General features: G+C 38.1%; 1 protein-coding gene across 2 annotated transcripts in view; it reads right to left on the bottom strand.

Moving 5' to 3' along the window:
- The window catches only part of TRPM7 (transient receptor potential cation channel subfamily M member 7), a 123,731-nt gene extending 107,351 nt beyond the window's left edge, over positions 1–16,380 (bottom strand). For both annotated transcript variants that reach the window (XM_066276400.1, XM_066276401.1), the window contains exon 1: positions 16,248–16,380. In XM_066276400.1, the coding sequence (XP_066132497.1) occupies positions 16,248–16,250 (3 nt within the window). In that variant the 5' untranslated portion in view covers positions 16,251–16,380. The remainder of the gene's footprint in view (positions 1–16,247) is intronic.
- Between the last annotated feature and the right edge of the window lie 402 nt (positions 16,381–16,782).

Here is a 16,782-nt window from a genome sequence, read left to right as displayed (position 1 = left end):
TAGTATAATGGTTCCTCAAAAAAATTAAGACTAGAATTACCATATGACCTAGCATGATCTCTTAACTGGGTACCTATCCAAAATACTTGAACATATGAGGACGCATAGACACATGCATTCCCATGTTGATCACAGCATTATTCACAGTGGCCAAGACATGGAAACAATCAAAGTGTCACTCAATAGAAGACTGGATAAAGAAGATGTGGTACGTATATACAAGGGAATACTACTCAGCCATAAGAAATGATATATTACCATTTATGACAACATGGATGGACCTTGAGAACACTATACTGTACTAAGTGAAACAAGTGAATAAGAAAAAGCTAAGAACTATATGATTTCACAGGTAAATGATACATAAAACTGAGATTCGTGGAAACAGATAAAAGTGAAGTGGTTACCAGGGGGTGGGAGGCCAGGAAGAGGGAAATAAAGAGGCAAAAATATACAGTGACAGAAAATGATTTGACTTTGGGTGATGGGCACACAATGCAGTCAACAGTTCAAATGCTATAGAAGTGTTCACCTGAAACCTATGTACTCTTATTGGTCAATGTTATCCTATTAAATTTAATTTCTAAATTTAAAAAATGTATTTAAAAAAGACTTGATTTTCAATGGGAGGTGAGAGGGTGGGGAGAGCTAAAGAGTTTTGGGTGTATATTAACAAAATTATTTTTCCTGTAGCACTTTCAATAGAAAAAAAAAGCATTTAAATAAGCCTCATGGATGTAACCATAAAACCTAAACATCACTGAGCAAAAAAAATTTAGTGTCTGAGTATATATAAGCTAGCTCTTTTCCAGAAATGTGTTTTCCAGTCACCAACCTAAGACACTTCAGTAGTACTTTTAGTACTCATTTTTTTTGTCAGTATTTTATGATAAAACACAAAACTACTCAAAACCCAACATGGATGTTTTTGGAATTTCAGAACCTAGAGTAAATGCTACAAGTTTCATTTTAGTATTCTTGTTATAAATAAGGAAATAGCCAATACTACCTTTTTATAACCTCAAAACTTCCATTTTTTTTAAGGTGAGAGGAGGAGGGATAATGAAGCAGACTCCCACATGCACCCCAACTGGGATCCACCCAGTAACCTAGTCTAGGACCAATGCTCAAGTACCAAGCTATTAGTCCAGGAGGCTGAGGTGCTCAGACAAACCAAGCTATCCTTGGCGCCTGGGACCACGCTCAAACCAATTGAGCCACTGGCTGCGGGAGCAAGCGGGGAAGAGTAGAGTAGGGGGAGAGAAACAGATGGTCGCTTCTCCTGTGTGCCCTGACCAGGAATCAAACCTGAGACATCCATATGCTGGGCTGATGTTCTATCTATTTAGCCACGGGCCAGGACCCCCACAGTAGTTTTAATTGAATAATCCATTCAAAACATTAGCAAAAAATGTCACTTTGCTACAGTCACTTAATTCATGTCACTACAATGCTCACAATTTTTTACCAAATTTTTTGCCTACAGGGATATACAGTGGCATTAGCATGTTTCAAATTATCGCCTACAGCTTCCCACTACCTTAATTATTCACTAATTATGTTTATTTCATGGGCTTACAGCCTCTCATTCTTGTGTAACCACCAAATGTAAATATATTCTCACTCCACACAGTATTCTTGTTACTTATGGCCTTCATTTATTATAGTAGGTACTGGTTTCAGGTACCTAATAGCCACATACCTCAGCTGAGAGTTGTAAATCCTTAGCAATGATAGATTTCTACAATTTTTGATTTTCTGAGCTTATGCTCTGCTATCAACTGCCCAATCAAATATGCCCTGGATTATAAATACACATTTAAATTCCTAATTTTATAGTTCTCCTTTTGCTAGGCTGCATTACTGAGTTTTACCAACAGATGGCACACTACAAACACAAATCTGAAAATTCCTGAACTTAAATGTTTTAGGTAAAGTAAAACCTAACTATAATCACAGAATGTTAGAATAGGAAGGAAACTTAAAGATCACCTTGTCAACTTCAGTGGTTAAAGAGCACTGACGCACCCTAGCTGGGCAGCCAGCTCCACTGGTTGGAGCATCACCCAGATATCCAAAGATTGAGGGTTTGATGTCCGTCGAGGCACACAGAAGTTATAAATGGGTGAAGTAATAAAGCGACCTCTCTCTCCTCCCCTGTCCAATAAATAAAGTAAAGAGCACAGATGCTGGAATCAGATTAACCCAAGTTAGAATTTTAGCTCTGTTGTTTAGTATCTAGGCAACCTTAAGCAATTTTTTTTCTATATATTTAATTTCTTTTTATTCATTTCAGAGAGGAGAGAAGAAGGGAGAGAGACAGAGAAGGAGGTAGGTAGAGGTAGAGAAGTAGAGAGGTAGAGAAGTAGAGAGGAGAGAGAGGGAGAGTGAGAGACAGAGAGAGAGACAGGGGGGAGGACCTGGAAGCATCAACTCCCATATGTGCCTTGACCAGGCAAGCCCAGGGTTTCGAATCGGCAACCTCAGCATTTTCAGGTCGACGCTTTATCCACTGCGCCACCACAGGTCAGGCTCTTTTTAAAACATGTTTCTTTACGTGTAAACTAGAATAATAGTATCTACAAATGTTGCTCTGAAGATTAAACAAAATGATCCATGTTTTAGCACAACACCTGGCATACAGTCAAATCTCAAGAAAGCTTCAAAATCTCATAAATTATAAATTCTTCCTATCTGTCTACCAGCAGCAGGCACACATACATTATAAACAAACCCTCTAACCACATCCTACTCGCAGAACAAATCAGTACCAACACACTCTTCCTGCCTAGATGCTGATGGAAAACACTGGGGAAAATATGTAAAATTGCTTAAAAATTCTACTTCAAAGTAAACATGTGGCAATATTTTTACAACTAAATGCACTATGATTCTATATATTAATTTTAGAAAGGAGTATCCATGTTAGTTCTATGGGACTAACCTTCCCACAGATAACAATCGTAATTCTCGGACAAGATAAAATTTTAAAAGTGACTACTTACTGGCACTGGAAACAACCAAAAGGCAGAAATTGGATGGAGTCTATACTTTAAAAAAAAGAATGACACATAGTGAATGAGTCCCATTTTTTAAGGTTTTTTGTTTTGTTGTTTTTTGCCTGAAGACAGGTCCCATTCTACTGAGCAACTAAAACTCTGATAAAAAGCCCAGTCTTACTGGCTTGAAGAACCAGACTACCAAGTTCAAGGTGACCACAGCAGCTGAAAAGTGGGAAATATTCTGCAGAAAAGAGGGTCACAGAAAGGGAGCCCTAAGTGCTACATATTAACTCTGCTCTTATCTCTAGCTGACCCATGAAGTCCATATACATGAGGCAGACTGCAAGCAGCCCAGTTAAGAATAAAATAATTGGCCTGACCAGGAGGTGGGGCAGTAGATAGAGCATCGAGACTGCAACACAGAGGACCCAGGTTCGAAAGCCTGAGGTCGATGGCTTGAGTGTGGGCTCATCTGGCTTTAACGTGGGCTCACCAGCTTGTGCGTGGGGTTGCTGGCATGAGCATGAAATCATGGACATGACCCCATGGTCACTGGCTTAAGCCCAAAGGTCACTGGTTTGAGCAAGGGGTAACTTGCTCTGCTAGAGCCCCCCAGTCAAGGCACATATGAGAAAGCAATTGATGAACAACTAAGGTGTCACAATGAAGAATTGATGCTTCTCATCTCTCTCCCTTCCTGTCCGTCTGTGCCTATGTGTCCCTCTCTCTGGCTCTGTCAAAAAAAAAGGAACAAAATGAGTGATAGTTTTGCCACCCAGTGAAGAAGATAGAAGGAGTTTAGAATTTGAATACAATCAAGTTAATTACTATCTTATTCTGGTAGGACTGCCATAACAAATATCATAGGACTGGTGGCTTAAACAACCAAAATTCATTTTGTCACAGTTCTATAGACTGGAACCCAAGATCAAGATGCTAGCAGGGTCAAAGTCTGATAAGAGTGCTATCCCTGGGTTGCAGACAGCTGTCTTTTCACTTCATCCTCACATGGTGGAGAGATATCAAGTTCTCTGGCACCTTTTCTTATACAGGCTATACCCTCATGACATCACCTAAACCTTAATTACCTCCCAAAGGCCCCATCTCCAGATACTATTACACTGGGGTTTAATCTGGGGGGTGGGGGAGCTCACAAACATTCAGTTCATAACAACTATTAAAAAAAAAGAAGTAGCCTGACCTGTGGTGGCGCAGTGGATAAAGCATTAACCTGGAAACGCTGAGGTTGCCGGTTCAAACCCTGGGCTTGCCTGGTCAAGGCACATATGGGAGTTGATGCTTCCTGCTCCTCCCCCTTCTCTCTCTCTCTCTCTCTCCCCTCTCTATAATGAATAAATAAAATCTTTAAAAAAAAAAAAAGAAGTGTTCAGAGGACTAAATAGAACCCAGAGTCTCTACAAGGTAACATTCACAACATCTATGGTATAATCCAAAATCACTAGATACAAGAAACAGGAAAATGTAACCCAGGGGTCGGGAACCTTTTTGGCAGAGAGAGCCATGAACACCACATATTTTAAAATGTAATTCCTTGAGAGCCATACAACGACCCATGTACATTACGCATTATCCAATAAAAATTTGGTGGTGTCCCAGAGGACAGCTGTGATTGGCTCCAGCCACCTGCAACCATGAACATGAGCAGTAGGAAATGAATGGATTGTAATATATGAGAATGTTTTATATTTTTGTTATTAATTTTTTTATTAAAGATTTGTCTGCGCCTGACCAGGCGGTGGCGCAGTGGATAGAACATTGGGCTGGGATGTGGAGGACCCAGGTTCGAGACCCTGAGGTCGCCAGCTTGAGTGTGGGCTCATCTGGTTTGAGCAAAGCTCACCAGCTTGGACCCAAGGTCACTGGCTTGAGCAAGGGGTTACTTGGTTTGCTGAAGGCCCCATCAAGGCACATATGAGAAAGCAATCAACGAATACTAAGGTGTTGCAAGAAAAACTAATGATTGATGCTTCTCATCTCTCTCCATGCCTGTCTGTCCCTATCTATTTCTCTCTCTGACTCTCTCTCTGTCCTCTGTAAAAATAAATAAATAAATAAATAAAAAGATTTGTCTGCGAGCCAGATGCAGCCATCAAAAGAGTGGTTCCCAACCCCTGATGAAACCTATAGTAAAAAAAAGGGAAATCAAATTAAAAATGGAGTTTGCCTACTAATAAAATGCGTATGCTTAAAATTAAATAACACTACAACCTAGAAATCTCAAGTTCTATGACATATCTGTACACAGGTCAACATGCCTGCCAACAATGGCACAGACAACGACAAAGAAAAATTAAGTCTAGCCCAAAGCAAACTGTAAATAGGCTGGCACTGTCTAACTTCCTCTACCAGAGTCCAACAACTCATCTGACCTTCTGGCACTCTTACACGCTCTTATTCTAGAGCTCTGTTGTTAAACTTACTTGGCTGCCAACTACTTAACTAATTAATAATTTGATATGATTAATATTTTCACATGTCAAGCATCTGAAAGGATTTTAAAGACATTGTTGAAAAGTCTCCTTGAAATGACAAATAGTTGGTAAAGTTTTGTATATTAAAAAATTAAACTGGATCATATTCAGACCCTTGACTTTGTAAAGAAAGTCTTACAATAGGCCTTACCTATGGTGGCACAGTGGATAAAGCATCGACCTGGAATGTTGAGGTCGTTGGTTCAAAACCCTGGGCTTGCCCAGTCAAGGCACATACTGGAAGCAACAACTACAAGTTGATGCTTCTAGTTTCTCTCTCCTCTCTCTAAAAATCAATAAATAAAAATCTAAAAAAAAAGAGAGAGAGCAAGAGTCTTACAATAACAAATCTTATTTAACTAGTTCTGTTTTCCTGCTGACCTCATGGAGATCATTACCCTGACTGTTTAACAGCCTAATATGGCCTCAGGTTTGTGGGATGAAAAATAAGATAAAGTGTAAGAAACTGCCCTCACACCATACCACTGAGTCCAAGATATCAAATAATTGAACACTATCCACACTTCCTCTATAAAATGGCCAACTTCAATTTAGCTCAAACATTAGTATTTTTCCCTCACGTATTCTAGAGAAAGTCTTATCTAGAATAATTAGTAAAATAAAAAGGGATCAAAACTCATCTTTTTAAAATAAAAAAACATGTTGCCAAAAAAAACCCACTTTTTAATTTTTTTTATGCTAAGTCAAAATATTTCACCTAAATACTAAGACTGCTAATAAAAAAATAATAAATATATTGACACAGGAGAAGTAAGAGAACAAAGGAATAAATCATTTAGAAATAGAAACATGCATTTTAGGAAACTTGGTGTATGATGAAGAGCAATACCAATCAGGAGAAAACATGAACTATTACACTATATGTAAATGAAATCCAAAAATGAGTACTAGATGGATTAAAGTCAAAATGTGAAGAGCAAATTTTAAACTTTTTCCAAAAAAAAATAATAATAACTTTATGAACTTAGGATAAGAAAAACAAAATACTATAAAGAAAATACTGATAAACTGTTACACTAAAATTAATAACCAATGCCAACAGCCTAAAAATAAGTAAACAGACTATCATTAACAGAGTAAAAAATTAAAAGCTACAGACTGGAGAATATATGTGCAGCGCATAAAGGCAAAAATTTGCCACAGCCAGACAGCTCTGTTGTTTAGTTCATCGGCCTAAAGTACTGAAGTTGCTGGTTCAATCCCCAGTCAGGGCACATACAAGAACAGATCTATATTACATTAGTCTCTCTCTCCCTTCCTTTCTTGCTAAAATCAATAAATGAAAATTTAAAAAATAAAGTAAAAGCAAATATTTAGTATCCAGTATACATAAATACTTCTACAAGTAAATAAAATAATCTAACATAAAACTGAGCAAAGATTATAAATAGGCAATTCACCAGAAAGAACATAACCATAGCCAAAAATCTATAACATTAATATCGGTGGCTAGGGACATGCAAATTTTGGAACTTTTTCATATTCATGAGTCTGGCAAAATAAAATAACCTAATCAACTAAGTGTTGGCAAAGAAGTTTTAAGAAGGGGAACTCTTATACCTCTATAGGGAGTGTATACCACACTACCACTTTGGTCAACACTTGGGCAATACCTATGAAGTGGAAGCTACACCTACTCTATGATCCAGCAATTCTTCTTCTGGATATAGACATCCTGAAAAACTCTCACATTTGTGCATTAACTTGGTACATAAAAGAATGTTATATCATTATTTGTAAAGAACTGGAAACCACCTAAATGCCCAGGAACAGTAAAATGAACAACGTAGAACATGTTCACATGAATATACAGCCATTAAAAGGGATGAACTAAAACATGTATCAACAAATATTATATAAATCTCCAAAGTCTAAAGTTGATTAAAAAACAAAACAAAAAAACAAGGTCCATAAAAAGATGTACATAATTCCATATATAAAAACTTAGAAATACCAAAAAACCACCATATATTATATATACTCTATGTGACAACACTATAAAAGCATGCAAAGGCACAGTAAACACTAAAGTAAGTAGTTATGTCTGTAGAAGTGGAAAGTAGAATGGGATTTATTTCCTTTTTAAAAATTTTATTTAGAAAATTAAATTTAACAGGGTGACATTGATCCATAAGAGTACCTAGCTTTCAGGTAAACATTTCTATAGCAGTAGAATGCGATTTTGATGGGGTACATGGGAGGCTTCAATTTTATAGGTAATATTTTATTTCTTAAGTCAGGTAGTAGCATGGATGTCTGCTATATTATAATTTATTGCCATTTATATATCCAAATTCCATAACAAAGAAAAAAATAATTACCAAAGAACTTCAACTATATATATTTAAAAATATTTGTACCTGCAGTCAAATTGTACAATTTAAATTCTTCACTTTTATTCCCATCTTTGTTAAAATATTTTCCCCAAAGCAACAGAATCGAATTAAATGGATCCATTACATATATCTAATTCAAAATAATTGTTGTTTTGAATTATGTAATATCTAATACAACTGTTGTTTTCAGATGATGCTTCAAAAATTAATCTGAAAAAGAAAGCTAAAAGAAGTGTTATTAGGATATTCTCTACAATAAAACTTGAGCATTGACATTGTAAGTATAAATCATATCAATCTATTCTCTATCCCTAAGTAGTGAGATGATCAACCTTGTTGATACTTTCATGTTGATACATAAACCTATAGTTTAATTAAACTACTAAAGATCCACTCAGACTAGTAAATCTCTGCTTTTGTCAAAATACAATGCATACAACTCAGTTGTGAATAAGCTATCCTAAGGTTATTACATAGGTATGTGGTAATAAAGAAAATTCTAGGTTTTATAGCATTTGAAGAAGAGACGGTATAACAAAAATTTTTAAAGGTAACCCCTTTTTTACAATGACCTTAACATTTTTACTTAACACCCATCATCCGAGATCTCACAAATATACATGCTCCAAAATACCAAGATCCTTCCCCTAGCTTCTATAATTTGACAAGTCAACACCTAATCTACCACTACTAGTCTTATAATCTTTGGTGAGTGATTTTGCTTCTCTGTTCATTATATAAATGAGGGGAAAACAGTGTTTACTTCACAGAGTTTTCTTTTCTCTTAAATTTAAAATATTTTTACTTTTATGGTTTTTTTCTGATTTTTAAGTTGAATTTATTGGGGTTATAAAGTTTTCTTGAGAGAGTAATACATGCAATCGATATATGTGAAGAATTTAAAGTAACGGCCACAACTAAATGCTAATACATGTTACCTAATGTTATAAAAATTTGTCTAAAGCCTTTTAGACACTTTTCTTAGTCAAGAGTACCTTCTGGGTATGATAAATTATACTCAAGACAAAGAAAACCATTGGTTCACATACTAAAGGGTAATTTACAGCCTATATCTCTAGTCTAGTTAATGCTTCTCCAGACTCCTCCTTACAGTAGTCTGTTTCTCAAGATAACTTTCCTTCTATCGTTCCCAATGTACTACCAAATTGCACAGGAAAGTAGGTAACCAAGCCTACTAAATTTAACTTTTCACTATTTTTCAATCAATGAACTCTAGGCTCAAGGTTGTTCTATTCATGATAATGACTTAGCTCAGTGGTCCACAACCCCCGGGCTACGGACCGGTACCGGTCCGTGGGCCATTTGGTACCGGTCCGCAGAGAAAGAATAAATAACTTACATCATTTCCATTTTATTTATATTTAAGTCTGAACAATGTCTTATTTTTAAAAAATGAGCAGATACCCTCTGTTACATCCGTCTAAGACTCACTCTTGACGCTTGTCTCCTAAGTTTGACAATTATATTTAAAAATACCACAGTTTTTAAGCCGGTCGCATAATTTTATTTTGTGTATTTATCCGTCCTACCCTAAAGGCCAGTTGTGAAAATATTTTCTGACATTAAACTGGTCTGTGGCCCAAAAAAGATTGGGGACCACTAACTTAGCTCACAGCTTTTCTTCTTTCCACGAAAAGCTGAGTTTCCAAAGACTGACGTTTCCAGAAGTCTGGCAGCTGGATAGTGGAAGTGTTACATTATTAATATGTTTTCATGATGCAAGGACAAAGTGTCTCATAGACTTTAATCCTAGTATTACTCCTCATGTCAAGTAGAAGGAAAATGGTCATCTGCTTTTTACAAGAGTTTAACGGTGATGCTCACAAAAAAAGTGTGACTTAGAAAAGATGCTCAGGTAAAGAGCCAAGTCTACCAACTTCAAAAAATTGCTTAGCTCCATATACCTAACTCTCTTCAACAAGGTTCTAAAATACCTAAATGATCAGGAACCTAAACACACATTCACAAAAGATTCAGAGCAATTTTCTATATCCAAGATGAACTGACCAAAGGGATCAACAAAATATCTAAAAGTACTAACTTAAATCAAGTTAGACCCATCATTTTTTATAAAGATGAACTAGAGGACACCTAATTCTCCAAGTCAAACATTTCATTCATATTCAAACTACTCTAATCATTGCAACAATGAGTGCTGGCAGGGTAGCTCAGTTGGTTAAAGCTCATCCCGCTACACCAAGGTTAAGGGTTTGATTCCTGTTTGGGCATATATAAGAATCACCCAATGAATGCATAAAATAAGTGGAATAACAAACTGATGTTTTGTTTTTCTCTCTCTCTAAAAAATTTTTTTTGAAAAAATCAGTAATTACAACAGTGACACGTTTTTCTATACCAATTCACATAAATTGAATTGACAATTGGCTCAAAGACAGCCATAAGATGCTCATATCCTAAACTAATCTTAACTTCTCTGGATTTTGCCTCCATACCGAAGTTAAAACAGGCATTTAAGGAGCAGTCATATTTGTTAACCAGTGTCACACCCAATAAATTTAATTTTTTAAAAAGGAGCAGTCACTTAAAAAAATTACAATATAACAGATATAGTAACATCAATAGTAATCTATGACTACTACTAAATCTACTATATTATGTCAATGACAGGGAACTTCACAACTGAAAGATTAGGTGGCTAACAACACCAACCCACTGGTCAACCTTAACTTCAAAACAGAAAAACAGGCTGACCAGACGGTGGCGCAGTGGATAGAGCATCGGACTGAGATGCAGAGGACTCAGGTTTGAAACCCTGCGGTCACCAGCTAAGCACGAGCTCAGTGACATAAGCGTGGGATCATAAACATAACCCCGTGATGGCTGGCTTGAACCCAAAGGTCGCTGGCTTGAAGCCCAAGGTCACTGGCTTAAGCCCAAAGTCGCTGGCTTGAGCAAGGGGTAAGGCCTTGTTCTGCTGTAGCCCCCCAGTCAAGGCACATATGAGAGAGCAATCAATGAACAACTAAGGTGCTTCAATGAAGAACTGATGCTTCTCATCTCTCTCCCTTCCTGTCTGTCTGTCCCTATCTATCCCTCTCTTTGTCTTTCTGTCACACACACACACACATACACACACACACAAAGAAAGAAAAACAAAACAACCAGGTAACATGTGCTGTTAATGTGATGCAATACAAAGTACATAGCACTAATATTCTTGCCAAAATATCAAAGTAGAATCTGATTGAATCTTCAGATTAACCATTAGTTCTTAGAAAATGCAGATAAGAAAAGAATGTGTTACGTGACACTACATGGATCCAAACTGTGAAAAATTCTACAGGGCAAATGACCTGGCTTGATTTTCTTAAATAAATGGTAAATGACAACACACAAAAAAAGGAAAGAGTATTAGAAACTAAAAGACATTTATAAACAAATGCTATGTGGAATTGTTTGGATATTGATTCAAACAAACAACTGAAAAAACAGAAGACAATCAGAGAAATATGCTGAATATTTAATGACATTAAAGAATTATTCATTTTTTAGGTGTGCTAATAGTACTACAAAGTGTTAAAGAGCCCTTATGTTTTTAAAAAATTTTTTTTAAAATTTATTTATTGATTTTTAGATAGAAGGAGTGGAGGGGGGAGAAGTGGGAAGCATCAACTCATAATAGTTGCTTCTGGTATGTGCCTTGACCTGGCAAGCCCAGGGTTTCAAACTGGCAACCTCAACATTCCAGGTCAATGCTTATATATATATATATAAATACATATATAATGGCAGGACAGACAGAGACAGAGACACAGACAGAGAGGGCTAGATCGGAACAGGAAGAAGAGAGATGAGAAGCATCAATTCTTCACTGCGGCACCTTAGTTGTTCATTGATTGTTTTTTCATATGTGCCTTAATAGGGTGAGGGGCCTCCAGCAGAGTGAGTGACCCCTTGCTCAAGCCAACAACCTTGGGGCTCAAGCCAGTGACCCAACACTCAAGCTGGTGAGCCCGTGCTCAAACCAGCAATTTCAGGGTTTCGAACTTGGGTCCTCTGCCTCTCAGGCCCACACTCTATCCACTGCACCACCACCTGGTCAGGCACAAGTCGACACTTTGTCCACTGCACCACCACAGGTCAGGCAAGGGTACTTATCTTTTTAAGAGATACAGGCAATGAAGTATTTATTTAAAAGAACATTGTCTGGGATTTGCTTTTGAATTACAATTGATTCCCTTATCTGGAGTTTCACTTTCATTTCAGATACCCATGGTCCAATGTGGTCCAAAATTATTAAATAGAAAATTTCAGAAATAAATAAACAACTCATAAGTTTTAAACTGCATGCCATTCCGAGCATGACGAAATCTCACTGTCCTGCTCCGACCCTCCTGGGACGTGAATCATTGCTTTGTCCAGCATACCTACAGTGTTTATGCTACCTGCCTGTTACTCAACCCTCTCAGATTGGTTATGAGAAACAGATAGAGACCATATTCACATTTTTTATAACAGTATACTGTTATAATTGTTCCATTTTATTATTATTATTTTCAATTTCTTACTGTGCCTAATTTATAAATTAAACTTTATCATAGGCATATGGTTCATACTTATTCACAGTATCGGCATTGGGACGGTGTCTTGAAACATCCCCTGAGGATAAGAGAGGACTACTGTATCCAGTTGAGGTGGGGGGAGGTGTGATAGAACAAAATTCACGTTTCCAACTGGTAAAACTGGTCATGAGAATGTGATGATTGTATTACTTTATCTTTTTATGTTTGAAATCGCCTATATTAGAATGTTAAAGAGAGAGAATATCAAAGCACTAAATCAAAAATATCTGTAAGTAGAACTTGCAAATTTTGCAAGTACTTGCTTTAATAGACCTTCACTTAAAAATCAAAAACTAAAACGCACATTTTAAGTACTGACTTTATGTATTACATTTGCACATCCTAAGTAATGACTTCAATTATTACATGTGCTCATTTTATGTCTGGTTCTTATTATTTACATTTGCTCTCACACATACACGCATATTACTCCACAAAAGTACCCAAGTTCTGAATATTCTAACTCCTAAACATCTCAATATGTTCCTTCTTTTCTTCTACTACTCCTTTATTTTAAGCCCTCAACATTTTGATCAGTCTTGCTATAGACTCCTTTTCAGTTTTAGCACACCAATTCACCCTCTATATTGTTTCCAGAATAAAAACCAAACTCCTTTGCATGACATACACTACCCTCATAAATCTGGTCCCTGCCCACCTTTATAGTCTGTATTATCCCATAGTGCACTCATTTCAGACTACACAAACTGCTACATGAAAATTAGGGGATATTTTATCGCTTCATATTCATTATGAAATATCCCCTAATTTTTGTGAGCAGTATACATAAAGGCATACCTTGTTTCATTGCACTTTGCAAATATTGTGGGTTTTGTTTGTTGGTTTTTTACAAATTGAAGGTAAGACATTCCACCCACAAAAGACTAAAATGATGGTAAGCATTTTTTAGCAATAGTTATTTCTTAATTAAGGTATGTACATTGATTTTTAAAGATGTAATGCTACTGCACACTTAACAGACTACAGTATAAACATAACTTATATGCAATAGAAATTTAAAAAATTTGTGTGACTTGCTTTATTGCGATACTTTATAACAGTGTTCTAGAACCAAACCCAAAATATCTTGAAGGTACGCCTGTGCCGTACTTGTACAGTAGTTCCCAGGAAAAACTAGGATGCTCTTTCTTTTAATGTTCTGTTCCCTTAGACTAAAACCACCAATTTAATGCCCCTCCTAATTCTAGGTTAACTCCCAATTCCTATAGACTCTGCAAGCCTGACCTCTACTATCAGCAGCTTTGCAAATCTACTGACTTCTCTTTCTCTCTCCCGGATAACCCTATACTTTCGCAGTAATCTATGCATTAGTATCACACTATTCTTTTGTGTTTTGCAAATCAATATTGTCCTTCAAGATTATAAAGTATCACAGTGCCTGCTTCATAGTAGACACTGTTTGTTTTATGAAATAATGCATGCATCTTCCACTGAAGACAGGTGGATCTTTTATAAATAACTAGAATGTAAGCTGTCTGAAAATGGGAAACTTGTCTAACAATCTTTACCACTCCAGGGTCTATCACAGCGTTTGGACTATATTAAACACTAAATAAATGTTCGCCAAATGAGTAACACAAATATATCCAGCAGCCATAGCAGATAATTTTGTACAAAATTTGGTTCTACTCCAGTTTTAAACTCGTGTTCTTGGTATTTTATTTGTTTTGTATTTTTTGTTTGGCCCATTTCACCGATTAGTTTTAAAGCTTTTTAAAATGGAGAAAACTTTTATATGCTTTCTTCTAGTGTCAAAGAAGAAACTAATTACCAGAAACAAATGTCTTAAATAAGAGTTTACAATATGAACTATACCGTGTACATATGGCATACTTGGGTAAACTTTTAGGTCACAGTGCTGACCTAAAAGTTGAGGAGGCACCACATTTTATCATTATTGTAGAAGCTCAGTTTTAGGTTATCCTAAGGTTTCATTAAAATACAATTGAAATAAGGAAACTGACAACTCGATAGCAGTTAGGACTCAATGTAAAGAACAAAATCAGACTCTTAATTTCAAATTTTAAAGTGAGAATTTCTCCTTGTAGAGTCAGCAGGATTCCTAATAGCATGTATAACTCAACAAACACTGAGTTCTAATCACGTGCTAAGTACAGTGCACAAATAATGTACACAAACATATTGTTTGAGGGAGCACATCTACTATTTTTAAAAAGACTGGACATAAATAAGTAGAAAGGCGGTAGATACAGGAGAAACTCAGACCATACCTTAATTTTTGAAGGCTAAGTTTCAAAGTGTGTATGTAGATAGCACAACATTATGAGGCTGGCGGCATTTAGGAAGAGCACCTGAGCAAAGACTATGGAATTACAGACTTTCAGTAGAGAGTCACTAGAAACAAAGTAATCTGGTTGCATTTAAAAACAAAAAAACAAACAAAAAACACTAGGAAGCAATGGCTTTGAAGATGATGAATCATCCTCATTTCTATTTTCGAACGTATCTGAATTTTTTCAAAATACTGAAATATTGAACATACCAATTGGTATGTTCAAATGTATGCTATTTATCATGTAAAAAGGAAGATCTAGACACATCACTTAAGAGTCTGTATTAATGGTTTGCTGTTTTTTTTTAAAATAAAAGGCACTTTGGCTCAACTTTCCCTCCCAAAACAGATTTCTTTATAATCCTTTTAAATAATAAATTAAAAAATTTAGCGACAATAAAGGAACTTAAAATATCTTTCTTTTAACAATTAGGAAACGGATAAAATGAAGTTTTTATTGACTTTACGTTACCAAAGAAGGTGGAAAATAGTGGAAGGTGCACCATTTATTCCAAGTATGGCACTTGAATTAGCTTTTAAAGAAAAGTAAACTTGCCAGACTTTCAACAGATGGGAGAGCTGTTTGCACGAAAGCTATCAAGTTCAAGTACTAACCAGAAATACTTAACTCTCTCTTCAAGTTCCTGATCCAAATGACTTTCTTTAAGGAATTCTTGATTTTGATTCCTGGCCTTAACCAAAAAAAAGTTCTATCAAAACCTGCAATGTACCGTATCCTTCTCTCCACTCTATACCTTCGGTTTAAAACACGACCAAGCCTTCTCTAGGACAACGGATGAGGTAGTTGGATATAAATTCAGACAACACATCACCTCGGTATCTACAGGAGTGCCCTCATTAAATCCTTAATTCTTGCTAAGAGAAATCCCGAGCCAGATCTACCAACAATATCGTCACATCCCTCTCCCCTTTGGCTCCAAAAGGGAAATGTACCTGTGGAGTATCCGCTGCGCCGCAAACAAGGCACAGCTCCAACCTCGTGTCCTCTATCCCTTTTTTTGTTCCTTCGCAGTCCTCCCTCCCCAGACAGAACTTGAGCAGAGCACTTGGCTCCCTTATCTGCCAGCAACTGGCGCCAGGAGGATCGCGCTCCCGGGAGCTGCGGCGCTCCGAGCCTGAGCGCTGCGTCTGGCGCGCTGCAGCCGCGGGGCTCAGCCAGGTCCCCCCTGGCTCGCGCCTCTCCTGCCTCGCAGCGCCCTCGCTGGGTCTCCGCTCAGGATGCCCGCGACGAGCTGCCGTGCCAGGTCTGCTACCTGCTTCTTGCCCGTCACCCCGAAGGAACTGCATTCCCGTCTGGCCAGGGCAAGTCCGGAAGTCTCAAGGCAATTCGGGAATCCTTTGCCCCAGCAAGCGCGGCTCTGCGCGCACACACACGCACTTGCCGGCCAAGTCCTACCCGTTCCGTGCCCGCCACCCCCAAGGCCATTTCCCCGCTGGCGACAGTGTGGGGCCAGTACCATTCTCCTCACGGGGCGGACTCCGGAAGGGCAGCAACTCCACCTCCTCCTCCTCCGCGGCCTGTAGCCATCTATCGGGAAGCGTCTCCGGAGTCGGCAGCAGAGGCCGCCGGACAAGGACAGCCCAGGGAAATCGTCTCAGAACTAACTCAGCTCCGGCGCTAGCAGCAGAAGCCGAGTCTTTCATAATTGTGCGACCAACTCCTCGGGGTGAGCTGCCACAGGGACGCGCCCGCGCCCGCCTCCGCCGGCGACGGGGCTGGAGACAGACCACGTGAGAGTCGCGTCGAGTGCGTCGCCGCGCGCCCGCCGGGTCACGTGAAGGGCGCGCGCTCCTTCCTTCCAGATCTCCAGATTGCCTTCCTGCGCGCCGCGCACACGCGCTGGACACAAGCGCCCCCACCCCCCACGCCCGGTGTTTCCCGGGATGGGTGGGGTGTTCTCCCCAGAGCTCCATTGGATACCGAGGCGGGACTTACACAAACCTCTGCTCCGAAAAGCAATCGTTGAGGGTAAAGGTTCTGGGCCTCTGGGA

Source organism: Saccopteryx bilineata, chromosome 4 (assembly GCF_036850765.1).
Source record: "Saccopteryx bilineata isolate mSacBil1 chromosome 4, mSacBil1_pri_phased_curated, whole genome shotgun sequence".
NCBI classification, from domain to species: Eukaryota; Metazoa; Chordata; class Mammalia; order Chiroptera; family Emballonuridae; genus Saccopteryx; species Saccopteryx bilineata.
This window is presented reverse-complemented; position numbering and strand designations above follow the sequence as displayed.